Raw genomic sequence first — 27,117 nt, 5'->3', positions numbered from 1 at the left:
TCTCTAGTCTATGCTTGGCCTCCCGGGTTACTGTATGCTTATCCCCCGTTACCACTCATTCCGAAGTTTCTTCAGAAAGATTGCTGACTGGGGTGCAAGGTGATCCTCATTGCCCCGTTCTGGCGTCGTGTGGTTCTCTTTCCTCTGGTCTCAAGTTCTAACTCCTCCTTGGATTCTGGATCCCTGCCCGGGTCTCATTTCTCATCCCTGGGGAACCTGTCCGCCCAACCTGGACAGCCTCAAGATGACAGCTTAGTTGTTCCAGTTCCCTTGATTGCCAGGACTCCCGGTCCTTGTCTTCAATGAAAAGTATTCTGGTGGTGGCTCATAAGGCTTCCACTAGGAAGATTTACCGCAGTAAATGGAAACAATTCTCTGTCTGGGCTTCTCAGAGAAACCTGGATCCTTTTACAGCCCCTGTCTCTGCAGTGTTGGATTTCTTAGCCAGCATTTTTCAGCAAGGGGCTAGTTCTTGCACTGTGAAAGTGCAACTGGCAGCTATTTTGAATTTCCATGTTGGTGAAAACAGGAATGCCCTGGCCTCTTCTAGACTGTGTAAGGCTTTTCTTAAAGGCACCTTTCTTTTGCGTCCTCCAGTTAAGAACTCTGTTCCTCCTTGGGACCTTACCTTGGTTCTCCAGGCTTTAGTTGCTCCCCCCTTTGAACCTGCAGCATCAGTAGATTTGAAGTTCTTATCCTGGAAGACAGCCTTCCTAGTGGCCAATGTTAAGTTGTCATTCTCACCTTCATTCTTGCTGGATGGGTTCAGAGCCGATCCTCGGCTCCGACTCGGCCTATACTATAGCTCGAGAGCTATTTTTACCGGCTCAAGGCAGCCCTATAACCCACAGTACCATGCGCTGACTCCCCAGATCTCGTTTGCCACTTCGCTGCGAGGTTGTCTTTTTTTACCGGCTCAGGTCATTAAGAGATTTATTCTATTTAACTAAAATTTCAGGTAGTTTCTCCAGTTAGTTACCCTTGTTTAGGTCACTACTAATTGTACAACCCTTTTTGTAGCCCTGTTTCTCTTCTCTAGTTAATTTTTATCTTTGGGCCTATGGGCTTTACCTTAGTTTTCCTCACCCCTTATAGTGTCTGTGGGTTTTAGTCAGTTCCCTTAACTTTCCTAATTTTAAGTTGAGTTTGTGTGTGGACTGACTGTGTTTACTGTGGATAGGACTATGTCCAAAGACACTAAGGTCTCGGGATTCAAGAAGTGTGACTCGTGCTGTCAGAAAATGTCTCTGACAGAGGGTCACACTTCTTGTGTCTATTGCTTGGGGCCTTTACACCTGCAGGACTCTTGTTCCGTCTGTCACGGGTTTAGTTCAAGAGTCCTGCAGGAGAGGCGTAATAAGCTCATCCTAAGGGGCTTGTTAAAGCCTGATGACTCCCCGTCCAAGTCTGGCTCGGGGAAGTCTTCAAAAACCGCCAAACCCTCGGCTCCAGCTTCTGAGTCGAGGGCTGGCGTTATCGAGATGGCTCCGACATCGGTTCCATCCGGATCCGAGGTGGGTAAACTGGTATCCGCTCCGAAACCAGCATCGGAGCCGACCCCAGCGCACAAGCGCTCTAGATCCCCCTCGATAGACTCCGTCCGATCGGCTCCGAGATCCCCTCTCCTATCGGAGCGGAGTCATACGACTCACTCATCTAGGTCATCCAGGCTCTCCGATCACGACATCGAGAGGGTGGTCAGTAGGCTCATAAAATCTCAGGCACTAGCCCAAATGCTCCAGAGCCCATCTCACCAGACTGTGGCTCCTTTGGTACCGCCATCGATTCCTCCTCCGACTCACCTCTCTAGTTCGGAGCCGGAGTTTGTCGGAACAGTAACCTTACCCACGTCGGAGCCGATACTCCCACCTTCGGCTCCGGTGTCGTTGGCTCCGACCTCTTCATTGGTTCCGTCCATGGAGAGGTCCAGGTGCCGGGACTCCATTGTCGGCTCCGAGGGGGCGAGTGGCTTTGGACCCTTGTCCGACCCCGCACTCCCGCTCGGAGCTTCGGCTCTGGTTAGTTCGGCCCAGACATCATTCTCGGAGCCTTCTCTGTCAGTGCCGGGGGCGGTTCCGGTCTCTTCGGAGCCGGGACTAACTTTGGTATCTGATAGGGGAGCCTTCAAGGTGATGAGGAGCGTGCAGGACCCAGTGTCCACTCCAAGGTTAAGTTCTGCAGCTCCTCCCTCTACAGTGCCTGTTAGGGTCTCTGGCCACCCTCCTATATCTGACAGCAGAGATCCGAAGCGTAGGGTACCCACCTTGGGTGTCTCTTCCGAGGGCTCCCCTGAAGTTTCAGGGGAACCCCCTAGGAAAAGAAAGTGCAAGAGGAAGCACATAGACTCCCCCAAGTCTGTCACGTCAGACACCGACTTGGATGAGTCGGAGGGTTCCCCCAGATCCCCCTCTGAGGATGTTTCTTTCTCAGACATCCTAGAGATCCTAAAACAGAGGGGAAATTGGTCCACTCTCAAACCTTCCGAGGACGAGTCGGTTTACCTTGACGTTTTTGGATCTCGCCCTTCCACCTCCTGGGTGTCTCCCCCTTTTGACCCACTAATGGAGGTAGTGGCTAGAAAGGCGTGGGCAGCTCCAGACTCAATGGAACCTACCCCTAGGAGGCCTTCTAAATTTATTTCTGCACCAGAGGACAAGTCCTTTCTCACCAAAGGCGTTTCAGTTGATGCTATGGTGGTAGCAGCAGCAACTAAGAAGGAATTGGCTGATCCTTCTGAACCTCTTCATCATCCTAACAAAGAGTCCAGGACCATGGACAGGTACGGCAAGCGGACATTTGCTTCAGTGACCTTTACTATGCAATCGCTGAACTATTTGTCATTTCACCCGCCTTCAGAGAGACCTGCTCAAAGAGCTGGGTGAAACGGTACAGGATCCTTCTGCTGCGGGGTATCAGGACAAGATAAACTCCCAGCTGGCCACCCTGAACTCCATTGTTAACTCCTCCATGCGGCTTATCTCTTACGCAGCCGATGGAGCGAGTAGGGCCGCTGGCACAGGTGTTGCGTTGAGACGTCACGCTTGGATGCGACTGTGTAACTTTGCCGATCCCTTCAAGGCGTCCTTCACCAACACCCCCTTTGATGGTTCAGAATTGTTTGGACCTCAGGTGAAGAATACCCTCACCAGATGCGAGCAAGATGGTAAGACTCTTTCTGCCGTGGGAGTCCATTTTTCCACACCTTCTAGACCTTATCCTAGGGGACAGAGAGGTGGAAAGATGTGGTTCCGCAAACCACAGGGAGCCGCGCCTGCTGCACATGGTGAATTTCCCCCTAGAGGCAGAGGGGGGAATAATAACAGACGCCGCCCTAGGGGCAGAGGGGGTCCACAGAACCAGGGTTCCAGGGAATCTTTCCCTGACCAGCCCTTTCAGCATCCCTGAGAAGCTGCCAGACTGTCCGCCTTCGGAGGCAGTCGGGGGAAGATTATCTCTGTACCCGGAAGCCTGGCAATCCCTCTCCCAAGACACATGGGTACAGAAGATCAAAATTCCCTTCACTTCCCCTCCGGTACAACCGCCAAGACCCCTACCAGACGTACCACCCGCACAAAGGGGTCAGGCTCAGCTAGAAATAAAAAAGGTGTTAACAAAAAGAGTCATCCAGACAGTCCCAGCAGATCAGCTAGGATCCGGAATCTACTCCATATTCTTTTTGGTACCAAAAAAGACTGGAGACTGGAGACCCATTTTGGACCTCAGCAGATTGAACAACTCTGTACAAAAGACAAAATTTCGGATGGTAACACTGCAGTCCATTCTACCCTTTTTGGGCAGAGACAACTGGATGTGCTCTTTAGACCTCCAGGACGCGTACTATCATATAAAGATACACAGGCGCTCCAGGAGGTTTCTCCGCTTCCGGCTGGGAGCCAGTCATTATCAATTCAGAACCCTGCCCTTTGGTCTCACCACAGCCCCCCGGGTGTTCACCAAATGCTTGGCAGTGGTCATGGCTCACCTGAGACAAAAAGGATTCCAGGTATTTCCATATCTAGACGACTGGCTCATTTCCGCTACCACCAAGCAGCATCTTATAATGGCCAGGGATTACACTATTCAACTTTGTAACACTAGGTATTTCCATAAATTTTACAAAGTCCTCCTTGTCGCCTTGTCAATGTATAAACTTTATAGGCGCCGTATTAAACACCACAGAAATGTCTGCAACATTACCACCTCAGAGAGTGACAGACATAAGGCGGAATGTTCAGTCCCTGTTTCAGCCCAACAGAGTTCAAGTCAAGCTAGTATTGAAAGCGTTAGGCCTCATGGCAGCGGCGATTCTTCTACTCCCATTAGCCCGCTTCCACATGAGGCTCCTTCAGTGGATGCTGTTTTCTCAGTGGTCCTTTCAACAGCTACCAATGACTCACAATATTTTGATAACCCCTTCTTGCAAGAATCTCTCCTGGTGGATGGTTTCCCCTCAGCTTTTTCAGGGCAGACCCTTTGCCCCCCCCCCCAGTTGCCACGGTGACAACGGATGCCTCCCTGATCAAGTGGGGGGGCATTATCAGGGCAGGACGGTCCAGGGCACATGGCAACAATCAGAACGCCACCTGCACATTAATGTCCTGGAGATGAGGGCGGTGCTTTTGACGTTGCAAGCCCTTCAGAGCTCTCTTCCCACAGGGACTATAGCAATTCAAATGGACAATATGCCTGTAGTGTGGTACATAAACAAGCAGGGCGGAACAAAGTCCTACCCCCTATGTCGAGAAGCACTCAGACTTTGGCAATGGGCGATTTCCTCTCAACGGTTTCTGATAGCAACGCACATCCCCGGGAAGTCCAACATCATAGCGGACAGATTGAGCAGAACTATCCTCATGCCTCACAAGTGGTCTCTAAATCAAGCAGTAGCAGACAGAATATTTCAGAAGTGGGGCCAGCCTTGCTGCGATCTTTTCGCAACTCCTCAAAACAGCAAGTGCCTCGACTTCTTCACACTCTTACCTCTACCAGGCCATCCCCCCAGAGACGCTCTTGTTCACGTTTGGCCCCAGGGTCTTCTATCTGCCTTTCCTCCCTTGCCATTGATCCCGCAATTAATTCAGAAAGCAACCGCATTGAGATCCAAAATGATCCTCATTGCCCCGTTTTGGCCTCGAGAAGTATGGTTTCCATTTCTGCACAGTTACCTACTGGAATAGCCTTGGCATCTGGAACCCCTTCCGGATCTGTTGACCCATCTCACGGGCAAGCTGCATCAGTCTCTTCATTCCCTCAACCTCACAGCTTGGTTGCTCCACTTCCAGCCTTAGCCAGGCTTCCCCTTATTTCTCCTCCTGTTCGTGATATCATTCTAGCTTCCCATAAGTCCAATACTAGGAAGACGTATGCGAGTAAGTGGAAGCGTTTTTCGCATTGGGCACAAACTAAGTCCCTAGATCCTTTCCATGCACCCATTCATAAGGTTCTAGATTTTCTGGCGGAGCTTTTTCATTCAGGGTCATCATCGGCCACTATCAGGGTACAATTAGTGGCCATTGCTAATTTTCATGTTGGGCTCTCAGAAGCAAATATTATGTCCCACAAACTTTGTAAAGCCTTCCTCAAGGGCATCTTTTTGCTTAGACCTCCAGTTAAAGATCCACCTCCACAATGGGATTTGAATTTAGTTCTAACCTCATTGATTCTGCCTCCCTTTGAACCTGCAGCTTCTTGCTCCCTCAAGCTTCTTTCTTGGAAAACTCTGTTTTTAGTAGCCATAACATCTGCCAGAAGGGTATCGGATCTTCAAGCTTTGTCGGCCCGTCCCCCTTATTTGGTCTTTCACAAAGACGGGGTAACTCTCAGAAAAAACCCTTCCTTCCTACCGAAAGTGTCCTCGGAAACAAATCTAAACCACTCCATTGACTTGCCTGTCTTCTTCCCAGACTATGCCAACAGGGCTGAACAGAAATTACATTCATTAGATGTTCATCGCCAATTACGGTATTATCTAGACAGGACAAACCAACTCAGAAAGTCAGACCAGCTCTTTCTCTCTTATGCTGCAGGAAAGAAAGGGCTTCCGGTATCGAAGGTTACTCTTTCCAGATGGTTGACATCTATTATTACCTTTGTCTATGAGTTGAGACACAGGCAGCTTCCGTCTAGGCCTAAGGCTCATTCAACCAGGGCACTATCAACATCAACGGCATTTCAAGCAAGGTTACCACTAGATGCCATATGTGCAGCAGCTACATGGGCTTCCAAACATACCTTTATTGCCCATTACAAACTTGATATAGCCTCCAGAAATAGAGCTGACTTTGGTTCCACCGTACTCAGGAGTCTGTTCCATTGAGCCACCCAGGACTAAGATGCTAGGGATGCTGTCCCATCCAGCAAGAATGAAGGCGAGAATGACAACTTAACATTAAGAAGTTATGTTCTTACCATAACGTTCCATGTTAGTTGTCTTCTTCTCGCCTTCTTTCTTGAGGCCCTCCCTCCTGCCCCCTAGCCTGGATAGACTTCAGGTCTCTGAGTCCTTCCATTTCTGGAGATATAACATGTTATGGTTTCCCAGTATCCTTAATGTTACTAGCAGGGAGCCCGTACTTGCAAATGAGGATTATGATATTCTGATATTATATTTATACTATGTCTTAGCTTCCAAACGAGATCTGGGGAGTTAGCGCATGGTATTGTGGGTTATAGGGCTGCCTTGAGCCGGTAAAAATAGCTCTCAAGCTATAGTATAGGCCGAGTCGGAGCCGAGGATCGTCTCCGAACCCATCCAGCAAGAAAGAAGGTGAGAAGAAGACAACTAACATGGATCGTTATGGTAAGAACATAACTTCTTCTTATGTTGGCTAGGAGGGTTTCTGAGCTTCAGGCTTTGTCTGCCGTGCCCCATTACTTGATATTCCATAAGGATAGGGTTTCTCTCCGTACAAACCCTTCTTTCTTACCAAAAGTGGCTTCTGAATCAAACATTAATCAAATAATTAACCTACCTGTTTTCTTTCCAAATTTTCAGGACAAGGGTGAATATAAATTGCATTTGCTAGCTGTTCATAGACAACTTCATTTTTATTTACACAGAACAAAGCCCTTCCGTAAATCTGACAAGTTATTTGTGTCTTTTTCTAAGCCCTTTTTGGGTAAAGCCATCTCCAAGGTTTCCTTAGCTAGATGGATTACACTATGTATTTTGCAAATTTACAAAGACAAAGGTTTGTCTCCACCTGGTCCTGTTAAAGCTCATTCTACCAGATCTATGGCGACATCTGCTGCTTTTTGGTCTAGGGTCTCATTTAATGACATTTGTGTGGCAGCAACTTGGGCAAAGCCATGTACCTTCATTTCTCATTATAAGTTGGATTTGATCTCCAGAGGGTGAGCATCCTTTGGCTCTGCGGTGCCCAGGAATATCCTTCCATGAGGGCCTCCAAGGAGTTTGAGTAGCTGGGGACTCTGTCCCACAGGTTGCAGATAGAATGAATTTAACTACTTCAGATAAAGAAGTTATTTACTCACCATAACGTTCCATCTAAGTAGTTATACTTCATTTTTCTGCAACCTTCCTCCCCTTCTTTCACCGAACGTTCTCATGTGATATTCATGTGTGGTTTATTCTAACCTGAGTTGCTGATTGGTTTGAGTTGCAGCAAACTCGATCTGAGGGAAGGCAGGAGATGTTGATGGGTTATGGGTAAGGGGGAGGAGCTTGGAGCAGATGCTTGTAAAGTTGACGACTCGGATCCAATATGGATCCGAATACCCACAGGTTACAGAAAAATCAAGTATAACTACTCAGAATGTTATGGTAAGTACATAACTTATTTTTTCTGGTTGCTTGAGAGTTGCTATTAAAACAGGCCTGACTAATACTGTACCGTATACTGTTTGGTTTGACTTGTTCTCAGGTTGGGGAGAGAGGGAATTTATTTCTATCTTCCTTTTTAAAACTCTAAAACTCTTAAAACGTAAAGTAGGTTTCTGCAGGGGGGGGGGGGGGCAGAAAGTGCAGCACATGAAAATTGTACTGCATTTCTTTGATTTTTTTTTTTTGTGCTGGTTGCTTGAATTTATTGTATGTAGAATAGTGTCTTATTAGTTCATACATTTTGGTTATTATTTCAGTTGTAGTGTTGCTGTGTCTTCCAGATGCAGTTTTTTTTATCAAGTGTGGGAAGTAACTGCTTTTAGTTTTAATTCTAAGAAAGTATTTTTACCTCAGTGCTTTATATTATTTATGTGGACATACATAATGATCTTCATGAAAGCGACAATGCTTTAGTCATTCCACTGCCTGTATGAGAAGGCAACCTTAGTAGCCCTGAGTTTATATGAGGATGTTTCATTTCAGTAATTTTCTTCAAGTGGCATAACTGAGCACTCTGAAACACTTAAATGTATGTTCCCAATCAATATAATTTTATTTTTGTAGAAAACAACAGAAGATGTGTCATCACCCCTTAAGAGTGTAAAACGACCCCGTGATAAGGTAACGTCTGACTCTGAAGAACCAGAGCAAGATAACACAAAAAAATCCAAAGCTCAGGTGAGTACCAGATTTTGATCAGCACTGTTCCAGTTTGTTTGTCTACCTAACAATCTCCTCACCATGCAGTACAATAGCAGATAACCAGTTTGAGTGTAGGGTACCATCTGGTAAGTGTAACCTGAAAATGTAAACTTTGCATTGAAAAACAATTCAATTAAGGACAATTTAATCTATTAAAACAGCAATACTTAAAGTAACTATAAATGGGGAAAATATTTTTTTTAATATTTCCCTGAGATGTGAATTCAGAGAACATATGTAAAGATTTTATAATACACGTCCGATGTTGTCTTTTCCATCCATCTCAACTTATGGGTATGACAAATCCAACCGGATCTAATGCTAGCAATTTTCAGGCTTTGGATCCAAGTTTCTGGCTCAGATAAGTTAATTTATTTCAACCTAGAGCTGTATTTTTCTCTGTTTACTTTTTGGGCTTAAATTAACTCTACATTAGGGCTTTGTGCTGCTACTCTTGTAGTTTGCATTTACGTTTTTCACCTTTCTTTTCCCCTTCCACATTTAGTACTTTAAAATTTATATATAGTGGATTGTTGTTATGGGCTGTATATTTTGGATTTGTGTTGGTAGTTCCGTATGTTTTTACTGTGTAGTGTTTTAATGTTATGTTGTCCATCTCGCCTTCCTTCTTTCTGGTTGGGTTTGGAGCTGATCTCTGCTCCGACTTGTCCACTTCTAAAGCTTGAAGAGTTCTTACTGGCTCGAGGCAAGCCCCTTATCCCAGCATGCTTAGCGGTAGCTACCCAGATCTCGTTTGCTGCTTGCAACATCGAGATTGCCTTCTGCTGGCTCAGGCTAAGTAGTGATATTTTTATATAAAAATTCTTATTGTTTAAGGCTAAATTTCTTTAGAGTTTAGTGATTATTCCTTCTATATCACTCCTAGCCTCATTGCTGTTTTTTTGCTGTTGTTAGGCCATCATTTTCTCTCAGGCCTGTACCTGTGTATTGTTGTCGGTGGCCCGTTTTTCTTGAGGGTTGTTCTCTTTTCCTGTTATTCCTTCTTGCTACCTAAGGAGAAGCCGTTTCCCTTTGGGAGCAGTAGCCATTTAACTTAGAGGCTACGCCCCCTCTACTTCCTCCCTTTTCTTCTTCTACAAAAAAAAAAAACACACTACAAGTTGTTAGTCCTGTCCTTTGTGGTGTTTATAATGTCTAAAGAAATACCTAAGCAGTCAGGGTTAAAGAAATGCAACTCGTGTTGCCAGAAAATGTCCCTTACGGACGGGCAAACGAGTTGTTTGTATTGTCTAGGGGTGGTCCACCTGCAGGACTTGTGCTCTGTTTGCCATGCCTTTAGCACACGGGTTTTGCAGGAGAGGAGCAACAAACTTATTTTGAGAGGGTTATTAAAACCCCAGGTTGAAGTATCATTGGAGACTCGGCCCTTAAAAAAATCCGATGACAAACTGGCATCTTCGTCTGCAACACCTTCAGTGCCGACAAAGTCTAGACCCAAATCTTCAGAACCTTTGGAGCGGATTCTTGGCTCCAAGGACTCTCTCTCTGGTAGCTCCATCAGTGTCTTCGGTGCCATCCCGCACTTAAGACATCGAGATCTCCTGCGCTGAATCCGGTGAGATCTGTGCCTCAGTCTCCACTGTTGCAGTCAGTGGCGGGTAGTCAATGGTCCTCGACCCACTCCTCTCGATCATCCAGGAGTTTATCTGATGATGGATGTGGAGAGAGTGGTGAAGAGGCTGCTCAAGACACCTGTATTTGCTAAACTGTTGTCAAGCCCAGCCCAGAAGGAAGTGACGCCGTTGTCCGAACCAGTCCCTGTCTCTATTCCTCTTCCAACTGCGTCCAGTTTGGAACCGGAGTGCATGGAAGTAGTAGTGGTGGAACCGTCTGTTCCGACATCCACTCCAATCTCCTTGATAGTCCGCCCAGTCAAGGGGTCTGGGCGCCGAGACACTCTCGTCAGCTCAGAAGGGGGTAAGTGGTGTCAGACCCTTGTCCGATCCCGCTCTCCCCCTCGGAGCCTCGGTGCAGGTGAGTTTGGCTCTGCCTCGGAGCTGGATCCTCCCTCTTTTCCGGACCGTGGTGCCTTTGAGGTGATGTGTGCGTGCTGTCTACCGAGACCGCTCCACTCTGTGCTCCATTGGCTCCATCCCCATCGATAATGGTGTCTGGCTCGGATCCTCCTCTCCGTCACAAGCATAGGGAACTGATGCTCCTGGACGCCCCACAGGGCGACCCTTCTTCTTCCGAGACCTCTCCTGAGCATGCCTTTGAGTAGGTTCCCAGGAAGAAAAGATGTAAGAGGAAGCATGTGGCTCCCCTGAGTCTGTCACTTCTGACACGGACTTGGATGACTCGGAAGGGTCCCCAAGGGCCCCCTGTGAGGATGTCTCATTCTCAGACATCCTGGAGATCCTTAGGCAGAGGGGAAACTGGAAGTCCCTTGCCCCTTCTGAGAACAAGTCCGTGTACCTGGATGCATTTGGTTCCCGACCCTGCACCTCCTGAGTGTCTCCGCCTTTCAACCCACTTTTGTCTGTAGTGAGTCGAAAAGCGTGGAGTGCTCCAGAGACCATGGGGCCTGTTCCAAGAAGGCCTAACAAGTTCATTACCGCACCAAGGGACAAGACATTTCTCTCTAAAGGCGTGCCAGTTGATGTTATGGTGATGGCGGCAGCCACCAAGAATGAACTCTCGGAGACTTCCTCTCCTATCCATCCTTCAAACAAGGAGTCTAGAGCCATGTATAAATATGGGAAGCGTGTTTTCTCTTCAGAGACCTTTACTCGTCAATCGCTGAAATATTTGGCACATTTCACAAGACTTCAGCGGGCTCTCCTTAAAGAGCTGGGAGATACCCTCCAGGATCCTTCAGCTGAGGGAGCGGCTTCCAAGTTGGCTAACCAGCTAGCAACCCTAACCTCCATTGTTAACTCCTCCATGCGCCTGAATTTTTACGCAGCAGATGGAGCAAGTAGGGCTGCAGGCACAGGAGTTGCTATTCGCAGACACTCCTGGATGCGCCTTTGTCAATTTGCGAAGCCCTTTAAGTCCTCCTTTACGAACGCCCCCGTTTGATGGCTCGACCTTGTTCGGGCCACAAGTTAGAGAGACTCTTACCAGGAGTGAACGAGTTGGCAAAACTCTCTCTGCTGTGGAGTCCGCTTTTCCACTCCATCCAGGCTTTATCCCAAAGGCTAAAAGAGTGGTAAAATGTGGTCCCATAAATTCTAGGGCGCTTCACCAGACACTCGTGGAGATAATTCCCCCCAGGGGCAGAGGAGGAAATAATAATGGAAGACACCAACCTCGCGGCAGGTGGGGTCCGCAACAGGGCGACAGGGAAACGTTCTCTGCCAGGCCCTTTCAGAATCCCTGAAGGATTGCCCGGCTGCCCACTTCTGGAGGCAGTCGGCAGAATATCACTGTACCCAAAAGCCTGGCAAGATATAACAGAAGACGCATGGGTACGGTGCATACTATCCAGGGGTTACAAAATTCCTTTCTCCCAAACACCCCCAATAATTCAAAAACGATTGATCCCAGATGTTCCACCAAATCTTCGGGATCAAGCAGCCTTGGAAGTAAAAGGTTTGCTGCATAAAGAGCCATTCATGATGTCCCCGCAGACCAGATCGAATCCGGAACTTACTTAAGGTTCTTTTTACTTCCAGAAAAGACCGGGGACTGGAGACCTATCCTGGATCTCAGCAAGTTAAACATGTCAGTAAAGAAGACCAAGTTCCGGATGGTGACACTGCAGTCCATTCTACCCTTTTTGGGTCAGAAAAATTGGATGTGCTCTATCGATCTCCAGGAAGCGTACTACCATATAAAAATGGACAGGCAGTCCAGGAGACATTTACGCTTCCGGCTGGGAGCCAGTCATTACCAGTTCAGAGCTCTGCCCTTTGGTCTCACTACAGCCCCTAGGATGTTCACCAAATGCATGGCAGTAGTGACGGCTCACCCGAGACATTTGGGATTCCAGGTGTTTCCTTATCTAGACGACTGGCTCTTCACTGCCACCACCGAGCATCATCTCTTAAGGGCCAGGAACCACACTATTCATGGGTCTACTTCATGTTGTCGAAGGCCGACAATATCGAAACTGATATTGTCGGCACCAGATTAGCGAAAGCAAAAAACATCAAACGTTTAAACGGAAATCTCCGTAAGGGGAGATTTCCGCTTAGTTCAATGTAGTGCGGTCTCAGAGCTGGTATACGTAAGTAGGGGGGGTGTAGCCCCCCCCCCCCACATGGGGGGTGCAGTGGGGCTTGCCCCCCTGCTTGGAAAGGTAAGTTTTTATTTATTTTTGTTTTTAGGCATTTTTATTTTTATCTTTCGATGTTTCAAAATTCATTGATATGGTGTTGACCATATCAGATTCGATATTCTGAAACTTTGATAAGATAATATCGACGCCTGTTCACACTTGTGCATGCCAAGGAATCACAATAAATTACGAAAAATCTGCCTTGTTGCCCTCTCAGTGTATTACTTTCATAGGCGCTCAACTAAATACAAGAGGCATGATAGCCAAGCTCCCACAGGAAAAAGGGTGCTCACCATTCAACGTCAGGTCTCTCTCCTCTATTCAAAGTCAAAGGTTCAGGCACAGTTAGTCCTAAAGGTCTTGGGCTTGATGGTGGCTGCCATTACTCTAGCCCCATTAGCTCGTTACTGTATGAGGATTTTGCAGTGGCTCCTTTTCACTCAGTGGTCGTATCAGGATCTACCAGTGTCACACATTATCTTAATCATGGATGCTTGCAAAAAAGATCTACAGTGGTGGCTCCACTGTCCCCTAGTCACTCTAGGCAAATCCTTTGTAGCCCCTCATCCGGTAGCCACAGTGACCACGGACGCTTCGAAAATAGGGTGGGGGGGTTATCTGAGACAGACAGTCCATCGAACTTGGCAACCTCACGAGTACCATTTCCACATCAATGTCCTGGAGATGAGAGCGGTGTTGTTAGCGTTGCAAGCACTTCATGACTCTCCTCCTTTGGGCTATACAGCAATTCAGACAACACGTCAGTGATGTGGTACATCAACAAACAGGGCGGAACCAAATCTTGCCCCTTCAAGTATGGCAATGGGTGATTTCCTGTTAGCGTTTTCTGGTTGCAACGCACATCCTGGGGAAAATCCAGCGTGATAGCGGACAAGCTCAGCAGGGCAATTCTCATGTCCGAGTGGTCTCTGAAACAAGATGTGGCAGATATGATCTTCTGCAGATGGGGCCAGCCATGCTGCGATCTTTTTGCCTCACACCTAAACAATAAATGCAGCAGCTACTTTGCCCTAGTTCCCCCACCGGGACAGTCACCCAGAGATGCACTTATCCATGATCAGTCCCCCGGGATTCTTTACGCCTTTCCTCCCTTTCCTCCCTTTCCTCTAATTCCAAAAGTTCTTCAGAAAGCAAAGTTGTTGAGTCGCAAGCTGATCCTCATTGCCCCTTACTGGCCTCGTCAGATATGGTTCCCGATGTTCATCGTGTTTCACTGTTGCAGTCATTACTCTTGGGTTATCCTGCTGGCAGGCTACCCTCAGTCGGCCAGAATTCCAAAGTTTAGGTCCGGTGTTGGTTGCTGTCGCCTCTTCCCTGACGTCAGTGCGCCAGGGGTATAAAAGATGCAGCTGACGCCATTTTCTTCAGTCTTTCTTGCCGCGCGGTGCCCGAAGCAAAAGCAGTTCGCAAGTGCCGGTCGGCCAACTCCTGAGATTTTCAAATCTGAATTTCAGAACCGAAGTCTTCATTAAAGCCATGTACCCCGTTGGGGAAACTTTTTTCTTGCTCCAGACCGATGTCAGAAAAAGTTAACAATTGTATTTCTTGTGGAAAGCAAATACCTCATAAGGATTTTCACTCTTACTGTATTCCTTGCCTAGGCCCTGATCACAACGTTGCTAGCTGTCGGTTTTGTGCCAGATTTAACCAACGCACTATCAAGCGTCGGTTCGATTTTGCATTTCATTACTTTGGCCGAAGATTTTAATTATATAATGCCGTTGGACCAGCCGACAACCGGAGTTTACAAAAAACACAAGGACAAGGATAGGCATCCGAGGTCCAAAACCGATGACGAAGCCTCTACTATGCCAGTCGCCGGTTCTCAGTGAGGCTCTTTCGCAGCCCCTGGCGCCCGCTACCTCAGAGCCACAGGCTGCTACCGACTCCCACGTAGAGCTGACTGGGCCTCTGGATACTCAAGGTATTGGACACTCGGAAATCATTCCCTCAGATGGGTCCGGAGCCGCTGAGCAGGCATCGGCTTCTGAGGGTGTTTTCAGGCCTGCACAGTTATATGTGAAACCTACTTCAGCTTCAAAGGCAAAGACTAAAGCAGCTCTAAAGACAAAGAAACAAGTACAGCATTCTCCTACTCAGACTTCCATGCCTAAAAAACAGATGCTCAAAATGGCCGAAGACCTAATTACTTTGATCAGGGGCTCCCATCCCCCTCCTGATAAGAGGCCTAGGCAAGAGACAGAGTATGATTCTTATGATCAGGTATCTATTTCCTCTGATTCCTCTTCTGAACAGGATTACTCCATGCTTCCCTATGAGGATTCTGATGCTGAAGAATCCATTCCTTCAGCCTCTCCTCCTGAGGATTACTCTTTTGGGGAAACCCTGCATACTATGAGGGAGCATTTCCACTGGGAGAGCCAAGATTATTCTGAATCTAAGAAAAGGCTCAGAGACTTTCTGCTTCTTCCTCAGCACAGACCCCTTGCTATTCCACCTGTTCTAGACATTGTAGATGATGTATTTTCAGAGTCCGGCCTGTCCCCTGACTCTTTACCCCCTGCACCTACTAAGCCAGACAGATACTACAGGGTCCCGGATTCTCATAAATTCCTACATAAAAACCCCGCTGCTGACCCGGAAACTATATCTCAGGGTCCCAAGGGGGTTAAAGCTTCCACTGCAAAAAACCCTGTCCCCTCTGATAGGGATTCTAGGGCTCTAGACAGATGGGGGGGGAAGTCTACACTTCTGCTACCCTGGCTGTAAGGGCTTTAAATTGTCAGTTTCATATGCTTAAATATCAGCAATATTTAATGTCACTGCTTAAACAGAAAATGTTGATAAGTACTGAATGTTCAGAGAACAAGGAATTGCAGGATTTATTGCATGCAACTGAACAAGTGGGAAAGCATACTTTGCAATGTGGTTACGATTCACTGGAGGCCTCTTGCAGGGCCACTGTTACACGTTCTGTTATTAGAAGGCATGCTTGGTTAAAGGAACAGAATCTGCCTGATCATGTTAAAGCAAAATTATTAGATGCACCATTACACCATGATACTTTGTTTGGTACTAAAGCAGAAGAGGTGGTGAAAAAAATGGAGGATAAAGCAAAATCTATGCAGACAGTCAAGGATTTCTTACAGGTACAACCACCCAGGTTTAGCAGGAACTGGCCTTCTAAAAATTGGTCCTTTCCAGTGTCAGACAGACCACAAAGAGGCAGATACAGGCGTCCCAGAGGCAGATCTCAGCCCCAAGGCTCATGCAGGCCTAAACAATGGGGTGCTCCTACCTCCAAAAGCGGAGAAGACAAATCACAACTTTACAGGAAACAGTCCGAATGACTTTCCTCTACCAGTTCCAAGCAGTTTTCTTTTGACAATCCCCTTAGGGGGAAAACTAGCACTTTTTTCATCAAATTGGCAAAAGGTTACCCAAGACAAATGGGTCCTGAACATAGTGTCCCAAGGCTTACAGGTTCCATTTTCACACTTTACCAAGGTCAAAGGGCATGCCAGACCTGCCACACAATCAATGGGCAGAGGCACAAAAGCAAATTACAGCCCTCATGGACATGAGGGCCATTCAGCAAGTAGCACAACAAGAGCAGGGGCAAGGATTTTACTCCAGACTTTTCCTAGTACCCAGGAAGGAGAAAACCTGGAGACCAATACTGGACCTGTCTATACTAAGTACGTTTCTGGAAGTTCCAAAATTCAAGATGTTGACTCTACAGCAGCTACTGCCCATGCTGGGCAAGAGGGCTTGGCTCGTAACTTTGGACCTAAAAGAGGCATACCTGCATGTCCCAATCAGACAGTCTTGCAGAAGACACCTCCGAATCATAGCTGGCTCAATGCATTACCAATTCTCTGCACTGCCTTTTGGCTTATCTACTGCGCCCAGGGTCTTCACAAAATGCCTGGCACCAGTAATTGCGTTTTGGAGACAAAAAGGAATTCAAATATATCCCTACTTGGACGACTGCCTAATTCAAGCAGAGAACAAAGACACTCTTCTAAAGCATCTGGCGCTTGTAAAAAAGATTACTAATTGGCCTAGAGTACACAGTAAACAAAAAGAAATCAAAACTAGTGCCCTCTCAAGAGATAATATTCCTGGGTGCAAGCTTAAATACAACTGCCCAGATGGCTTATCTCACGCCAGACAAGCAAAAGCAACTGACTACTTACTTCAAGAAATTGGCAACAAAAACCCACTTATCTGCAAGGAAAATCCTGCAGGCCTTGGGTTTCATGGCATTCTGCATTCTACTAATTCCATATGCCAAACTGTATATGAGGAAACTACAATGGTATCTGAAAAGTGTTTGGACTCAGCATTGCCACAGCCTGGAGACAGTAATTGCACTCATTTCCTGCCTACAACAGGAGTTTCGATGGTGGGCAGAAGCCTGTCACCACAACAAGGGTCTGCCATTCAGTTTACCCGCAGCCAGACAGACACTGACAATGGATGCATCAGATTATGCCTGGGGGGCCCATATGACAGGAAAATGTATTCAGGGCACATGGCCTGCAAACCAGATGCATCTTCACATCAATCAAAAAGAGATGCTAGCTGTTCAAAATGCCCTGACAGCTTTCAAGGACCTGCTTCATCCAGGACAGTTACTAATAAAGACAAACAACACTACGGTCATGTGGTACATAAACAAGCAGGGAGTTACAAATTCCTACCCCCTCTGCAGACAAGCAATGACCTTATGGGACACAGCATTGGCTTTTCAAGTTCACCTGCAAGCACAATTCCTACCAGGAAAACAAATACTCTGGCAGACGAACTAAGCAGAAACCTCATGGATCCCCACGAATGGAAACTGGATCCACAAGTCTTCAGCATGATAATAAGGAAATGGGGATGCCCAGACATAGATCTGTTTGCCTCCCCTCACAACTGTAAATTGCAGAGATTTAGCACAAGGATTTATCACAAGCAAGCATGGAAAATGGACGCCCTATCATTCAGCTGGAAAAATCTAACAGCATATGCTTTTCCCCCACTGCCTCTCCTTCCCAGAGTACTCCTAAAGGTCAGACGAGAAGCCAAAAATTATACTGATTGCACCAGACTGGCCACGCCAGCACTGGTACCCAATCCTAAATCACTTGTCTCAAGGTCCAGCATGAATATTGCCTCAAACTTCTCACTTGCTGACCAAACAAAACAATCCGATCCTGCACAGCCAACTCAGAACCTTAAATCTGGCAGCATGGCGGATAATGTAGCCATTCAGAACACTCCTCTTTCAAAAGCTGTTATGGATGTTATCTTGGAGGCCAGGAGGCTCAGTACCAGAAAATCTTATGCAGAAAAATGGAAGAGATTCTGTGCTTGGAACCAGGAACAAGGCATTGACACGTCTGTACCAAATATACCAAAGATTTTACAATACCTAACTGAGATGCTGAACAAAGGCCTTTCTTTCTCATCAATTAAGATTCATGCCTCTGCCATTTCAGCCCATTACAATACGGAACCACCTATCTTTTCTCATCCTTTAATAAGGCAGTACCTCAGAGGGGCCAAAAACATTAGGTCTCCAAGGAGAGCACTAATTCCGGCTTGGGACCTCAATTATGTTTTGGAAAAACTCACACTGCCTCCTTTCGAGCCAGCATCAACAGCAGATATAAAATTCTTATCCTGGAAAACAGCTCTGCTCCTAGCAATAACCTCTGCAAGGCGAGTCTCAGAGTTACAACCACTCATGGCTGTGGAACCTTTCATAATTTTTCATTCAGACAGGGTTTCTCTGAGGACAAACCCTACATTTATGCCTAAGGTGGTGTCCAGTGTGGCCCTCAACCAAACCATTCATTTGCCTACCTTTTACCCAAATCCACATAACAAGGGTGAGAAAATTCTGCATTCTTTGGACATACACAGGCAGTTACTCTTCTACTTGGACAGAACTAAAGCTTTCAGAAAGACTGAGCAACTTTTAGTGTCATATGCTGCAGGATCACAAGGAAAAGCGATCTCAGATCAGACTATTTCTAAATGTATAGGCAATTGCATCCGTTTCTGCTATTTTCAACATGGCAAATCAGTGCCTAAGGGCATTAGGCCTCATTCCACCAGAGCAGCAGCCACTTCAGCAGCCTTCCTCAGAGGAGTACCAACCAATATCTTAGAGGCTGCAACTTGGAGTTCAGTGTACACCTTTACAAAGCACTACCACTTGCCTCTCTACTCTAAGTCCAGAGCAGGCTTTGCCACTGCAGTTCTGCAGGGCCTCATAGCCTCTCCTAATCCTATTTAGCCCAGCCACCCATCCTCAGCTTTGGGATTCTACCCAAGAGTAATGACTGCAACACGATGAACATAGTACAGTTGTGTACCTACCATAAATGTAGATGTTCGAGTTCACTGTTGCAGTCCAGGTTACCCACCCACCATCCCCCTTCTCTTTGCTGGGACTTATCTGCACTTCTCTATCCTATACAACCTTTTTGGTGTATTTGCTTGTAGATGAAGGAAATGTTATTTTTGTGCATGCATTTCTTATTGGCATATTTTTCAGCCTACCAATTTGGGGTACATGACATCTGGGGCAAGAAAAACTGAGGAAAATGGCGTCGGTTGCATCTTTTATACCCCTGGCGCACTGCCGTCAGGGAAGAGGCGACAGCAACCGACGCCGGACCTAGACTTTGGAATTCTGGCCGACTGAGGGTAGCCTGCCAGCAGGAACCCAAGAGTAATGACTGCAACAGTGAATACACTCGAACATCTACATTTATGGTAGGTACACAACTGTACTTTCCTTTGGCATTACCTGCAAGAGGAGCCTTGGATTCTGGACCTGGTTCTGGATCTCCTGACACATCAGTCGGGTGCTCTTCATCCCTCCATTAAAACTCTCAAGCTGACAAGCCTGGTTTGTCCACTTCCAGTCCTATCCAGGTTTCCGGATATCTTGCCTATGGTTCAGCATATTTTAGTCTCGTCTCACAAACCAACTACTAGGAAACTTTACATTAGTAAATGGAAGAGGTTCTCTTTCTGGGCCGAGCAAAATGACATTGATCCCTTTACAGCACCAATTTCAATAATTTTGGACTTCCTGGCTGAAACCTTTGAGAAAGGAGCAGCGACTGCTATGATTCGAGTTCAACTGGCTGCTATTTCCAATTTTCATGCGGGCCTTCTAGGTTCTAATGTCATGTTCCGCAAGCTATGTAGGACCTATTTGAAAGGTGCTACCCTATTAAAGCCTCCCATCCGAGAACCTCTCCATTCTTGGGATTTAAATTTAGTGCTAGCGGCCCTCATTCTCCCTCCCTTTGAACCAGCTGCTGCTTGTCCTCTAAAATTCTTATCATGGAAGATCCTCTTCCTGATTGCATTTACGTCAGCTAGGTGGGTTTCTGAGTTACAGGCACTTTCCATCCTCCCGCCTTATATGATTTTTCCCAAGGATAGAGTATCTCTTATAACAAATCCTTCCTTTTTACCAAAAGTCTGTTCGGAGTATAATTTGAATCAGTCAACTGAACTCCCTGTAGTCTTTCCAAATTATGGCAACAAGGCAGAGTATAAGCTACATCAATTGGATGTCCACAGGCAGTTACGATTTTATCTTCAAAGAATCAAGGACATCAGAAAATCAAATCAACTGTTTGTATCCTTCTCATAGAGTAAACAAGGCTCACCAGTTTTCCAAAGTGACTGTCAAATTGGCTGTCCAGTACTATTACTTATGCGTCTCTGAATGTGTCTGTCCCAGGAAAGGTAAGGGGACACTGTACTAGGTCCTTTGCTACCTCCATAGCCTTTCAAGCCAAGCTTCCATTAGGTGCTATTTGTGTGGCAGCAACATGAGCTACTCTCCATACCTTCATTAATCATTACAAAGTGGACTTGGCCTCTTTGAACAGGGCATCTTTTGGTTCCATGGTTCTGAAGTTGCTTTTCCAGTGAGCCACCCAGGATTTAAGTGCTAGGGAAGCTGTCCCAACCAGAAAAGAAGGAAGGCGAGATGGACAACATAACAAAGAAGTTATGTTCTTACCATAACGTCCCATGTTTGTTGTCCTTTATCTCGCCTTCCTTGCATCCCTCCTTCCTTCCCCCATCTTGGATGATTGAGAGGAATTCCCTTTTTGGCTGATTTAGCTGAGTTTCCTTTGCTTTTCAGCTGTTGGTATAGTCCTTGAAGCCATTGTTGTTCTGTTGTTTTTGGTACAAGGAAGCAGTATTGTTTGGTTACCTCCTTTGTTTGGTAATTTATAGTCCTCATATCTAGAGGTTAGTTGTCACAAACGAGATCTGGGTAGCTACCGCTAAGCATGCTGGGATAAGGGGCTAGCCTCAAGCCAGTAAGGACTCTTCGAGCTTTAGAAGTGGCCGAGTCAGAGCCAAGATTGGCTCCGAACCCAACCAGCAAGAAGGAAGGTGAGATTAAAGGGCAACAAACTTGGAATGTTATGGTAAGAACATAACTTATTTTTTTGTAACCATTACTGGGGAGGTGACTGGTTTCAAAAAATTCCTCCCCAGGATACTTACGCAAGGTTATGTCTACTGCTTGAGGACTTCATATTTGGATTAAAACTGAGATATGCTCATTTTTTTGAATTGCGGGCCCTCTTCGACTGCCATTCAAAATTTGCACTTAAAGCTTTCTCCCTGCCACCTGTAGGAAAATTTTCCTCCTGTCTTTAATTTCTCCAAGTCTTTTGGGTTTCTAATACCATGACGGGAGTGCACCCCATTTCTAACTCAAAGTATGATTAAAGTTCATGAAATTAGTATTGTTTCAATCTTTGTTAGTCAGAAGTACTCTCTGCAGCACCCACAATGTGCCCAGTATTGAATACTTCTGCAGTTCATACCATGTTATATGAATCGGTGATATGTCTAAGTACAATTGTAAATTCTTTTTTATTGTGCGATTTAGATCTTTTAGAAAGCCTGGACTAAACTACTACTGTTCAATTAAAAGTGCACTGGAACTTAGAAAGTTGCCACATTGTTTACATGACTAATTTTATTTTTTTCTACGAATTGGTTTTAAATACCATTTTAAATCATTTGAAATTTAAGTGTATATTTTGTTTCCATCATCATACATATATTTTTTTTATTTTTATTTTTTTCTGGTTCTCTTTTTTCCACTTTATTCAAAATGATGATAATAATAATAATACTAACTAATTATACAATTATATAGGTTTTTGAGGTTCTTGTACACAGACATGAAGAAGTCTAGAAGGACAAAAGCGATGTTTGTTAACAATAGGTTATGAAAATAGAAACTGATTTTTACATGCAAAATGTATATGTATATATTTATATATACTTTTTGATCGCAAAATGAGCTAAGGTTGATATATTTCCAGCCATGTAGTATATTGCCTTGTATAAAATCGCAGACTTAATAATCTACTTAATAATTTGGTTAAATAAGATGTACCATTAAAGTACATTAGGGCTATATATTATTATGACAGCTACTAGGTAGGGCAGGACCAGCTCGAATGTCACACTGATGGGGGGAAGGGATGTGAATTTAACATGTGTACCAATAACACTTTGTTTTACAGCACAATAAACCACTCCCATGCCTGATAAAAAGTATATATATATTTAGAAAGCTTGTGAGGAAATTATTACTCTATTTTTGTTTTACTTGGATCGCTTGTCTGTGTACTTAATAAAGGATTTTCGACTGGAAACCGACTGCCTGCCCTGCTTGGATTACTTTTGAATACTTAGTAATGCTGTAGAATTATATATTTTCTATTATTACTTTTTGACTTGAGTTTACGTTCGCTACTTCTACTACTATTGTCTGATCTGATTAATATACAGTGATTAACTAGAAATATATGGACTGAAAATTTTCCACACAGAGAAGTTTCTTACATTGTTTTGTTTTTAGACCCACTACACTTTAGTGGGTTGTTTTGAGACTTCAGGGATACCACAGAGATTACTTGTTTTTTAAATTCTTTTTTATAAGACCTGTTGCTCCTACTACTGTTGGAATTGTGTGGATATCCTCCTTCCACATTTCCCTCGTTTCTGCCTGCAGATTCTTTTCTTTTATTAGTTTGTGTCTTTTTGTTGTACGCAGGACATTGTAGTCACTGGGTGTGGCAATTTCAGTGATCGGCGCTACTATTGTCTTCTTTTCATGGATTACTGTATCTGGTTTTCTCGCATCTGTTTTTTTGAACCGTTGGTAATGGGTGATTCCATGTGATATAAACTTCATCATTTTCTGTAATGCTTTGTTTCCAATGGTTTTCATTTAGTTCAGTATTATAATGTTTGCACAATCGCCAATACAGCAGTCTTACCATATTATTATGCCTTTCAGTATATAGTCCTTCTGTCATTAGTAACCAGCAACAAGATGCACAACTATTTCCAGTAAAACCTACATTTGTGTATTTTTCCTACATGTTCAGTGGACTTTGTAAATAGCATGTACGTAGTCCACTGTCTTGGGCTGCCAATATTAACCTTTTGTCTTTTGGTTTAAAGTCACCTCCCCTTAACCTTTCCTACGTCTGATCCTGATCAACATGAGGTTGTTCCCAAAGTTTTCTGTACTTGCAACTGGACTTATGCATTTTCCACATTCTTTGCCTTCTCATTTGATACTTCACCTTGTATTCTGTTTTGTTTTTTGGCACATTCAGTTCCTGCCTGATTTTTATTTACTTCTAGTTTTATTTCCATTCCCGCTGGACGCCGACCTGCTTCTGCTAAACTAAACAGGAAAGTCATCATAGACTTATTCTCCTCATTTTAGAACTTTCATTACATTTGGATCTTGTGAGGTCAGCAGATATCTATGCAGTCGTATAGTTGCAGTTTTATATATGTAATCAGTTTCGAGGAGGCCTATACCTCCTTCAGAATGGAAAATACATAGTCTTGGTATGCACTGATTTTTTTATAAATATTTGATGAGCATGAAGCATCCTCCTTGTTTTCTTTTCCAACTGATCCAGCACCTTTTGGGGCAAGTCAGTCTCGCCAAAACTGTAAGGACAGGAAGAGCAAATTGGTTTATAGCTTGGACTTTGTTCCTAGATGTCACCACAGTTTTCAGTATTATTTTAAGTCTTCTAAAATATTCCGTACTAAGTATTATTCACATTTGATCATGTTTTATTGTTGATCCTTCATCATTTCCAGAATATTTATACACTCCCTTTTGCTCAAGATTTTTATATCTCTTTCTTGTCCCAAACTGATGTTTTCTTGGTGCTGCAGCTTTCCTGCTTTAAAGGTTGTTTTTGTACGTTTATCAAGACTGACATTCTTGTATCATCTGAAAAAGTTTTGACCACTTGCAGTTGTGCTTTCAGTTCTTCTTCTGATGAACTGTATGGTTTTAAATCATCCACAAAAAGAAGATGCGGGTTTTACACTTTGTTGTTTTCTGGGTGCTAAATGGTAGCCATGACCTAATCTGTTTAGTAGACAGCTTGATGGGTTAAGGGCAAGACCAAAGAGCAGCAGTGACAGAGTCACCCTGGTATATCCCCCTTTGAAATTTTATCCCTGGAATAATAATTTGTCTTTTATCATGACAACTGCAAAGTGGTTTGCCACTATTTCATGGTTGCTGTAATATAATTGATCAGCATAGTGTGTATCTTATACATTTTTAAGCACTCTTTTATCCATGAATGTGGGATACTATCAAATGCTTTTTTGTATTCTATTCATGCCATACTTAGATTCTTCCCCTTTTTACATTTCTCTGTTGTGACTTTATTTAGCAGCAAATTATCTTTTTCTAATTTCTCCAAATCTTTTGAGTTTCTAATACCATGACTGGAATGGACCCCATTCATAAGTCAAGTTATGATTAAAGTTCATGAAATTTGTATTCTTTGATGTCAGCCAAAAGTGCTCTTCGATGTACCCACAGTGTGCCCAGTAATCACTCCTCCTGCAGTTTGTATAGTGTTACATGGATTCGTAACATATCCAAATACGATTGTAAAATCTTTTTTATAAGACCCGTTGGCCCTAATATTATTGGAACTGTCTAGGTAGCTTTCTTTCACATAGCTGTTGATGTTCATCGTGTTTCACTGTTGCAGTCATTACAATTGGGTTATCCTGCTGGCAGGCTACCCGCAGTCGGCCTGAATTCCAAAGTCTAGGTCCGGCATCGGTTGCTGTCACCTCCTCCATGACGTCAGTGCGCCAGGGGTATAAAAGATGCAGCCGACACCATTTTCTTCAGTCTTTCTTGCTGCGCGGTGCCCGAAGCAAAAGCAGTTTGCAAGTGCCGGTCGGCCGACTCCTGAGATTTTCAAATTCGAATTTCAGATCCGAAGTCTTCATTAAAGCTAAGTACCCCGTTGGGGAAACTTTTTCTTGCTCCAGACTGATGTCAGAAAAAGTTAATAATTGTATTTCTTGTGGGAAGCAAATACCTCATAAGGATTTTCATTCTTACTGTATTCCTTGCCTAGGCCCTGATCACAACGTTGCTAGTTGTCGGTTTTGTGCTAGATTTAACCAACGCACTATTAAGCGTTGGTACGATTTTGCATTTCATTACTTTGGCAGAAGATTCAATTATATAATGCCGTCGGAACAGCTGACTACCGGAGTTTATAAAAAGCGCAAAGAAAAAGAAAAGGACAGGCATCTGAGGTCCAAAACTGACGACAAGGCACCCGCTAGGCCTGTCGCCGGTTCTCAGTGAGGTGTTTTCGCAGCCCCTGACGCCCGCTACCTCAGAGCCACAGGCCGCTTCCGACTCCCACGTAGAGCTGACTGTGCCAGTGGAAACTCAAGGTATTGGACACTCGGAAACTATTCCCTCAGATGGGTCCGGAGCCGCTGAGCAGGCATCGGCTTCTGAGGGTGTTTTCAGGCCTGCACAGTTATATGTGAAACCTACTTCAGCTTCAAAGGCAAAGACTAAAGCAGCTCTAAAGACAAAGAAACAAGTACAGCATTCTGCTGGACAGGCACCATGCCTAAAAAACAGATGCTTAAAATGGCCGAAGACCTAATTTATTTGATCAGGGGTTCCCATCCCCCTCCTGATAAGAGGCCTAGGCAAGACTTAGAATACGAATCTTCAGACCAGGTTTCCATTTCCTCTGATTCCTCTTCCGAACAGGAATATTCTATTCCTCACTATGGGGATTCGGATGCTGAAGAATCTATCCCTTCAGCCTCTCCTCCTGAGGATTATTCTTTTGGGGAGACTCTGCATACTATGAGGGAGCATTTCCACTGGGAGAGCCAAGATTACTCAGAATCCAAGAAAAGGCTCAGAGACTTCCTTTTATTATCTCAGCACAGGCCCCTTGCTGTCCCATCTGTTTTAGACATTGTAGATGTATTTTCAGAGTCCAGTCTATCTCCAGACTCTCTACCACCAGCCCCTGTTAAGCCAGACAGATACTACAGGGTTCCTGATTCACATAAATTTCTTTATAAAAACCCTGCTGCTGACCCAGAAACCATCTGTCAGGGTCCCAAAGGGGTCAAGACTTCCACTGCAAAAAACCCTATCCTTTCTGATAGGGATTCTAGGGCCCTGGACAGATGGTGGAAAAAGATTTATACTTCTGCTACCTTGGCTGTAAGAGCTTTAAATTGCCAATTTCATATGCTTAAATATCCGCAATATCTTGTGTCACTGCTTAAACAGAAAATGTTAACAAATTCAGAATGTGCAGAAAACAAAGAAATGCAGGATTTATTGCATGCAGCTAAACAAGTAGGAAAGCATACTTTGCAATGTGGTTTTGATTCTCTGGAGGCCTCCTGCAGGGCCGCTGTTACGGGTTCTGTCATTAGGAGGCATGCTTGGTTAAAAGAACAGAATCTGCAAAACTATTAGATGCTCCATTACAGCATGATACTTTTGTGTTAAAGCAGAAGAGATGTTAAAGGAAATGGAGGACAAAGCTAAATCTTTGCAAACAGTTAAGGATTTCTTGCAGGTACAGCCTTCCAGATTTAGCAGGAACTGGCCTGCAAAGAATTAGTCCTTTCCAGTGTCAGACAGGCCACAAAGAGGCAGATACAGACGCCCCAAGGCAGATCACAGCCCCAAGGTTCATACAGGCCTAAACAATGGGGTGATTCTACCTCCAAAAGCGGAGAGGAAAAATCACAGCCATACAGGAAACAGTCTCAATGACTTTCCCCTGCCAGCACCAAGCACTTATCTTCTGGCAGCCCCTTTGGGGGGAAAACTAGCACTTTTTTCACAAAATTGGCACATGATCACCCAGGACAAATGGGTCCTAAATATCGTTTCACAAGGCTACAGGTTCCACTTTCACACCCTGCCAAGGCCAAATGGTATGCCAGATCT

General features: G+C 44.9%; 1 protein-coding gene across 8 annotated transcripts in view; it reads left to right on the top strand.

Moving 5' to 3' along the window:
* RERE (arginine-glutamic acid dipeptide repeats) overlaps positions 1 to 27,117 on the top strand; it is a 3,515,893-nt gene that overhangs the window by 3,181,171 nt on the left and 307,605 nt on the right. For all 8 annotated transcript variants that reach the window (XM_044063104.1, XM_044063103.1, XM_044063106.1 and 5 more), the window contains one exon: positions 8,408 to 8,521. In XM_044063104.1, the coding sequence (XP_043919039.1) occupies positions 8,408 to 8,521 (114 nt within the window). The remainder of the gene's footprint in view (positions 1 to 8,407; positions 8,522 to 27,117) is intronic.

This window comes from Protopterus annectens, chromosome 2.part1, assembly GCF_019279795.1.
Source record: "Protopterus annectens isolate FY-2018-M chromosome 2.part1, PAN1.0, whole genome shotgun sequence".
In the NCBI taxonomy this organism is placed as follows: Eukaryota; Metazoa; Chordata; order Ceratodontiformes; family Protopteridae; genus Protopterus; species Protopterus annectens.
Note: the sequence above shows the minus strand (reverse complement) of the source record. Positions and strands in the feature narration are given on the sequence as shown.